The sequence below is a fragment of the Mauremys reevesii genome, linkage group 25 (assembly GCF_016161935.1).
Source record: "Mauremys reevesii isolate NIE-2019 linkage group 25, ASM1616193v1, whole genome shotgun sequence".
Classification (NCBI taxonomy): domain Eukaryota; kingdom Metazoa; phylum Chordata; order Testudines; family Geoemydidae; genus Mauremys; species Mauremys reevesii.
The window spans coordinates 6,699,551-6,707,382 of NC_052647.1; the positions used below are offsets into that span (position 1 = coordinate 6,699,551).

Genomic DNA, 7,832 nt, shown 5'->3' on the forward strand with positions numbered 1-7,832 from the left:
CACCTACCCAGCCAGACCCCGCCTTTCCCCCCGCCCATCTCTCACTCCTCCTCCCTTTCCATCCCCAGAGCTCACCTGCCTCCCGCTGCTGGATGATGACAACTCTGCCGAAGCCAAGGTGAGTGGGGCACAGACACCGTGGGGGGGGGGAATAGACCCCGATTCCCCTTTAGTGCCACGTTGCTTTTCACTGATCTCGCCCAACGAGGATTCTGGGGCCAAACTCGCCCCTGGGCAAAGAGCCAGTGGCCAGTCCCGGTAGCCCCTGCAGTCCAGCCACGACCCAGGCCTTTGCCCCCGGGGTGATTCTCACCCTCCAGGATCAGCAGCATCAGGCTGCAGCAACACACTTCAGCTTGCAACCGCCGTCGCCCACCATCCCTTGCAAACGCCGTGCACCCCCTAGGGGCCAGACGGGGCATTGCCCACACTCCCTCTGGCGCCTGGCTTCTGAGCCGAGGAATCCTCTCGTGACGGGGGGATGTGGGCTGTGATTCTGTGATCTCTTTTCCTGAGCCAGGCCTGGGCCTTGTTTTGCAGAACCTCCTGGGCAGCTTCCAGGCACAGGTGGGACGTCTGTGCAAGAAGGCACTGGAGGAGCTGAAGCAGATGAACTCTCAGAACGCTGAGGGGAAGCTGCAGGTGCCAAGCCAAAATACGGGGCCTTCCTGGGTTTGTTCCCGTTAGGGGGAGGAATCGCTGCTCCTACTCAGATCTAGTCTCAGGGTGATCTATAGGGATGCAGCACCTGGAACAGGAGATAAATAAACAGCAGCACGGCCCAGAAATTCCCAAGCCTGCCTCTGTGCCCAAGAAGCTGGCTCTCCTAGGTTCCTAGGCTAGACAGGACCATTGTGATCATCTAGTCTGACCTCCCAGGCAGTGATGTCAATGGCAGGAGAACTTGTCTTTCCTTTCAAGGGGATTGTGGGAAGGCAGTGGAGGACTAGCAATCCAGGAATGGGGGATGCGGCACGGGATCATACACTGTGACACCAACACCCCCCACGTTTGCTTGGCCAGGGCTTCTTGAACATTCTAGAGAAGCAGATAAATCTGGTCGGGCAGCAGAGCGAGAGCGTGGAGTGGAGACACCGGATCGCGACGGAGCTGATGGCCATAATGGAGACGCTGCTGAGAACGCTGAGCCTGACTGTGCGTGATGGGATCAGCATCGCATCTCCCAATGGCACAGGTCAGCACCTGGCCACATGGCCCCAGTTGGGCTTTCATCACCCGCAGACTAAGCTCCCGCCCCACTCCCCACAGTGCCCCCTGCTGGGAGACGGGAGCTCCCCCCCACAGCCAGTGCTCCTGCCCAACTCCCCACAGCGCCCCCTGCTGGGAGAGGCTGGGACTGGAGTAGCTGGGAGCTCCCCCCACAGCCAGGAAAGCACCTTGCCTAGCTACAGGCTTCCTCTCCATGTTCTCTGGTGTGAGCCCTGGCTGGCATTGTGGTTGCAGAGCTGGGGCTGGTGGTCAGGCAGGCTGGGAACCAGAGCCAGGAGACCGTGATGCTACAGCAGAGCAAGACGCAGATGGAATTAAAGTGGACCGGAGCCCCAGGGCAGAAAAACGAAGGTATGTGGTCATCCCCTGTGCTGGGGTGTGTATAGCCATGGGCACAGCCAGGGCATTGGGAGCAGCAGCACAGCGCCCCCTGGTGCCAGGCTGGGGTGTGTAGGGGGACGGGGCACAGCCAGGGCATTGGGACCAGCTCCTCCAGCAATCCAGTGCCCCCTAGCACCAGGCTGGGGTGTGTAGGGGGATGGGACAAGGCCAGGGCATGGGAGTTAGTGCTTCCCACAGCACAGCACCCCTGGCACCAGTCTGCCCCAGGGCCCCTCCTGCCCCCATTTCATCCCTCTCCTCTGTCTCTCGCAGGCTTCACGCTGGCCGGGCTGCTGACATACCAGGGGATGAGCCCCATCCTGGACGGTGCTGGGAGGGTGGAGGCGCCCGAGTGGGACAAGATTGGCCGGACGGGGAAGTGGGCGCGTGAGTCGGGGCGGCCCAGCTACCGTGTGCTGTCTCCAGTGGTGTCGGCCTTCATCAGTGACCCAAACCCCCAGGCACTCGGCCTCTCCGTCAGCATCCGCTTCAGCCACCCGGTGCCGGTGAGCCCCTGGGCTGGGCATGGGGGGGAGGAGAGCCTGGGGTGCTGGGGGGCAGAGCTGGGCCCACCCCGGGCAGCAGGCGAATCCACCTCCCACCCAGGGACAAACTGATGCTCTGTGCCCCCAGCCCAGCCCCTCGTACCCCCCCCGACCTACCCTCTCGAGGCCTGGGGAGTCCTGCTCCCTGTGCGGCCCCAGCCAGCCTCCCGCTCCTGCCCCCACATGCACCAAGCATCTGTCTGTCCCCAGGAGAACAAGACCGACCTGCACCTCCTCTGCGCCTACTGGGAGCCTGACAGAAGGCGCTGGGCCACCGACGGCTGCACACTGCAGAACTTGAACGCCACCATCACCCGCTGCCAGTGCAACCACCTGACCAGCTTCGCCGTGCTCATGGCCTTCTACGAGCTGGAGGTAGGCGCAGCCCTCGCTGGGGCCTCGGGGCTGGGCTGGTTCTGCTCTTCCCCTCAATCTTCCCCTGTGGAGCAGGAGTCACTCCAGATTCCTCCCAGAGTAAAGCCATTCCCCACCGGGGCGGGGCCCTGGATCTGATCAGGGGCACAAGCAGCCTCCCCCCTCCCCTAGGGCTCAGGGGGACGCCCCATGTAGCAGCGACTGATGCGCCTGGCTGGGAAGCTGTGGGGCAGCAGGGGCAGGGGGCTCACCCCATTGCATTGCAGGGCAGGGAGCATCCCCATCCCGATCGCAGAGGCAGGGAGGGGTTAAATGCCTCACTCAAGGAGATACAGGAAGGTGACATCAGAGCTGGGAACTGAACCCAGGAGTCCTGCCCCCAGCCCCCCTGCTCTGACCCCTAGATCCTGCTCCCCTCCCAGAGCTGGTAGAACCCAGGAGTCCTGAGCTGCAGCACTGTAGCCACAAGCGCATCGGTCTGGTCTAAAAGCAGCTCCCTCCCGGGCAGGGGCTTCCTCCCGCCAGGCGGGGGCGCTCTGCTCTCTACTACGGGGAACGGCCCTGGCCCCTCGCACTGTCTGGCGCCCCCGTCCTGCAGGGATCCGTGCCAGGGACTCCCCCTTGGTGGGTGGTGACCCTAGAGCCCCCTCGGCTTCCCATGGCCCTGCGGCTGTGGGTCAGCCCCTCGGGGGGGAGGGGCAGGCTGGGCAGCATCGAATCCATCTGGGCGGCTGGACCCAGCCAGACTCTGGCTCCCGCAGGCTGCCCGGTGTCGCCACTAGGGGGTGCTCCCAGCCGCGGCACAGAGCGAGGCCGACAGGCTAGTCTGGCTGTCCCCTAACGCCCGGCCTGGCTGCTGCCTTGGGGGGGGGACCCTGACTAACCCCCTCACCCCACCCACCCCCGGCACAGGACTGGACCCTGGACGTCATCACCAAGGTGGGGCTGGTGATCTCGCTGCTGTGCCTGCTGCTGGCCATCGTCACCTTCCTCTTCTGCCGCGCCCTCAAGGGCCCCCGCACCACCATCCACCTGCACCTCTGCCTGGCGCTCTTCATCGCCTACACCGTCTTCCTCACCGGCACCTCCAGTACCGGCAACAAGGTACCCGCCCCCTGCCCCTCGCCAGCCTCGGGCCCAGCGCCCCCTGCTGGGAGCTCCTCCCCCGCCCCGCCAGCCTCGGGTCCCACTCCCCACAGCGACCCCCCCGCCAGCTTTAGGCCTTGCTCCCCGGAGCTCCTTTACCCCCAAGCCAACCTCAGGCCTGGTCCCCGCAGCACCCCCTACTGGCAGCTCCTCCCCCAGCCGGCCTCAGGCCCCGCTCCCCACAGCGCCCTCTACTGGGAGCTCCCCCACAGCCCGTGCTCCTGCCCCACTCCCCACTGCGCCCCCTGCTGCCGGGGGCTGGGGCTGGGGCAGCCGGGAGCCCAGCCCTGACATCCCACATCCCCTTGGCTGCAGGTGGTGTGCGGCGTGGTGGCCGGGCTCCTGCACTATTTCTTCCTGGCCGCCTTCTGCTGGATGTGCCTGGAGGGCGCCGAGCTCTACCTGCTGGTGGTTCAGGTCTTCACCCCCCACGGCCTCAGGCGCCGCTACATGTTCCTGCTGGGCTACGGCGTGCCGGCCCTCATCGTGGGCGTCTCGGCCGCCACCTACAGCGAGGGCTACGGCACGGCGCGCCAGTGAGTCACCGGCCCGGGGGGGGCCCAGTGCTCGCGGCCAGGGGCTCGAGGGGAACAGGGCACCGTGCCCAGGCAGCACACGGGGGCAGGAGCGGCTCAGCCAGGTGGCCGCTGCCATCCGGGCCCACCAGGGGAGCGGAGGGTGGGACCCCATGGGGTGGGTGAGGCCAGCGTGAGGGAGGGGGGCACCTTCCGGCTGCTTGGGCCAGGGCCCCAGCCCAGGACACTTGAACAACACAGGGAAGCTCCCGGGCACCATGGGGCGGGGGGAGGGAGGCTGGCAAGTCTCCATCCCCCACTCTGCCAGTGGGGGTGGGGGCAGACCCCACCCTGCAGCGCCCCCTGCTGGCAGGTGAGTGACTGACCCGTGTCTGTCCCTCCCCCCACAGCTGCTGGCTCTCGCTGGAGAAGCAATTCATTTGGAGCTTCCTGGGGCCCGTCTGCATCATCATCTTGGTAAATCCCCTCCCCCAGCCCAGCCCCCTGCCAGCGCCTGGCCCCCTGGCCGGCCCCTGAGGGCCTGGCTGGCAGCTGCCCTCGCTTCTTTCCCCTGCCACCCAGCCCCCGCTCTGGAACAGCTGGGCCCCTCGCTGCCCCACCCCGCCAAGTCCCCATCCTCCAGGGGCCGAGCTGGGTCACTATGGGGAGTGGCTGCACAGCTTGCAGATCCCATGGCCCTGGTCCTGGGGGTGGGGGGAGAGGGGGGCCGATGAGGGGTGGGGGAAGCCGGTACAAATTACTGGGGCGCAGCTGTCCGGAAGGGGGCCCGGGGCCCAGCTTCAGCAGCCCTGTTTAGCCAATCCGCCCTTGCTGGGGGGCCCAAACCTGCTCTCGGCGGCCCTGCCCGGGACACATTTGTTTCCCTCCCAACCCGCCTCTCCCCTGCCCCCGGCAGGTCAACGCCGTGATCTTCGTGGTCACCGTCTGGAAGCTGTCGCTGAAATTCGCTGACATCAACCCCGACATGAGCCAGCTGAAGAAGCTCAGGTAGCGGGCGCGGCCCCTGGGGCAGCAGAGACCCTGGCACTGCCCTGCTGCCCCTGTCGGGGGAGGGAGAGTTGGGGGGGCATATGAGTAGCGAGATGTCACCCCGCCGGTGTGGGGGGAGGGAGCGACTGGGGAGAGAGGGCCACATATGAGTGACATTTTCCCCCACCGCCGACTGGCTGGGGGGCAGAGTCTGGGGCGGTGGGGCTGTGCGCAGGAGACGTCAGTCACATGCGGGGGGGGCAGTCTGACTCAAGGGGTAGGGCCCTGAGGAGGGAGGGGAGGAGGGCCGTGGTGGAGGGGCTGGGCCATGTGACTGGTTCCCCTCCCCCGCAGGGTGCTCACCATCACGGCCATCGCCCAGCTCTGCGTCCTGGGCACCACCTGGATCTTCGGCATGTTCCAGTTCAACCAGCGCAGCCTGGTCGCCTCCTACATCTTAACCATCCTCAACAGCCTGCAGGGGCTCTTCATCTTCCTGCTGAACTGTCTGCTCAATAAACTGGCCAGTATCTTCCCCACAGGGCAGCGCCAAACCCTGCCCCACAGACCCCTCCCCGTGCCCCCACAGCCAGTGCTCAACCCCACCCCAGCTCCCCCACAGCTGGTGCTCAACCCCCACCCCACAGCACCCTCCTCCAGGCACCCCCACAGCCAGTGCTTAACCACCCCCAGCACCTCCCACAGCCAGCGCTCACCCACCCCCGGGGGCTCCTTCCACAGCCAGTGCTCAACCCCTGCCCCCCAGTAGCCTCCCAGGCACCCCCACAGCTGGCACTCATACCCTGGCTCCCAGTGCCCCACCCCCAGGCTCCTTCCACAGCCAGCACTCACCCCCTGCTCCACAGGACCCTACTGGGGGCTCTCCCTCCACCAGCCAGCAATCCTGCCCCACAGCGCCCCCACCCCCACGTGCCCTCTGCTGGGAGGGGCTGGGGCAGCAGAGAGCTCCCCCCCTCCCAGCCAGATCTGGGCCCTTATCTCCCTACAGCTGAAGCCCCACCCCCACAAGCTCCCCTGCGCCATGGGGTGACCAGCCCTCTCCTCTCTCCTGCCAGGTGAGGGACGAGTACCGCAGGTGGCTGAGCTGCGGCAGCCTCAGGAGAGCGGCCAAGTCCTCCGAGTTCTCCAGCTTGACCACCACACGGGTAAGGAGCAGGGACAAAGCTCCACAACAGCACAGGAGCCTTCTGCCCTGCAGCTTTCTCCACCCACCCCAGCCTCCACTGCCGCTCCCCCTGCTCTGGCCCCCAGGGCCAGACCCCACCCAGCAGCAGGTTTAAATTAATAGGCAGCAGGTTTAAAACAAATAAAAGGAAGTTCTTCTTCACGCAGCGCACAGTCAACTTGTGGAACTCCTTACCTGAGGAGGTTGTGACGGCTAGGACTATAACAGAATTTGAAAGAGAACTGGATAAATTCATGGTGGTTAAGTCCATTAATGGCTATTAGCCAGGATGGGTAAGGAATGGTGTCCCTAGCCTCTGTTTGTCAGAGGATGGAGATGGATGGCAGGAGAGAGATCGCTTGATCATTGCCTGTTAGGTTCACGCCCTCTGGGGCACCTGGCATTGGCCACTGTCGGTAGACAGATACAGGGCTAGATGGACCTTTGGTCTGACCCGGTACGGCCATTCTTATGTTCTAGCAAGTCCTCACTGCCTCCTGCCCGGGGTGCGGGTGGGTGTTAGAAGAGAAACGAGACAGAGCTGGGCCGACAAGGAATTAGAAGCCAGAGAGAGGAGCCACTAGTGACCAACCTGGGGGGAGGGGCCAGTAGGGGTCCAGTCATGCTCTAATCCCCCCTCTTTCCAGCAGGGGCTCCAGCCGACGCAGGAGTCAGGGTTGTAGCTCTCTTGGCTCAGCCCATTTCTGGACACCGCAGCTTTGCACATGAGAAAACCCGGCCCCCTGCCCCTGGCCTGGCCCTGCCCATGAGCAGAGACCCACCACGCACCTGGACTCGCCGCATGCAGATGCATCAACAGTTGCCCAGTGGAACCTGCCAGGCAGCAGGGGGGCACCGTTACGCTGCCCAGCCGCCCCCACCTGCTGGGCACTCACCAGCCCCAGGCCTGCGCACTGCCAGCATCACCAGCAATAGCAACAGGCAGCAGGGCAGCCGCTCAGCTCCGACACGATGTACTCTGGCCACAGGGGGCGCCTTTCCCTTCGGTACGAACGGGTCCTTGGCCCTGCCTGCGGTACGATGCTGGGCCGGGCTGAGCACGGGCAGTGGAGATTAACCCACCCCCCAGAGGACCCCGCCCTCCACCCAGGGCCTGCAGCATCAGCCACCGCCCTTGGCTTCGATGACGGTACGACACGGCCTGAGCTGAAGGAGGCAAGCGGCCCCAGCCCGCGGCGGCCCCCAGGGCTTGGCTGTCTGTGTCTCACTGGTGACTTTTTTTTTAAAATTATCTTTTTAAAGTTATTAAAATATTAAGTTTTATGACAAAAACAGCTGCTTCGAGGAGCCACGTGTGTGGTGGCTGGAGAGAACCCAGGAGTCCTGACTCCTAGCCTCCGCTGCTCTAACCCTTTAGATGACACGGTCTAAGGGCAGCTGGGCCCACGGTGATCCTCTGAGTCCAACCAGCTGCAGAACAGGCCCCGCCCTCCCTGGATTAAC

General features: G+C 64.8%; 2 protein-coding genes across 5 annotated transcripts in view; one reads left to right on the forward strand and one right to left on the reverse strand.

Annotated features, from left to right (window-relative positions):
• ADGRE5 (adhesion G protein-coupled receptor E5) overlaps window positions 1–7,630 on the forward strand; it is a 291,623-nt gene extending 283,993 nt beyond the window's left edge. For 2 of the 3 annotated variants that reach the window (XM_039514962.1, XM_039514966.1), the window contains exons 25-26: window positions 6,259–6,348; window positions 7,016–7,630. In XM_039514962.1, coding sequence (XP_039370896.1) covers window positions 6,259–6,348; window positions 7,016–7,051 — 126 coding nt within the window. In that variant the 3' untranslated portion in view covers window positions 7,052–7,630. The remainder of the gene's footprint in view (window positions 1–6,258; window positions 6,349–7,015) is intronic. The other variant, XM_039514964.1, reaches the window with a different exon arrangement.
• LOC120391382 (adhesion G protein-coupled receptor E5-like) overlaps window positions 1–7,832 on the reverse strand; it is a 1,047,477-nt gene that overhangs the window by 682,861 nt on the left and 356,784 nt on the right. The window lies entirely within an intron of this gene.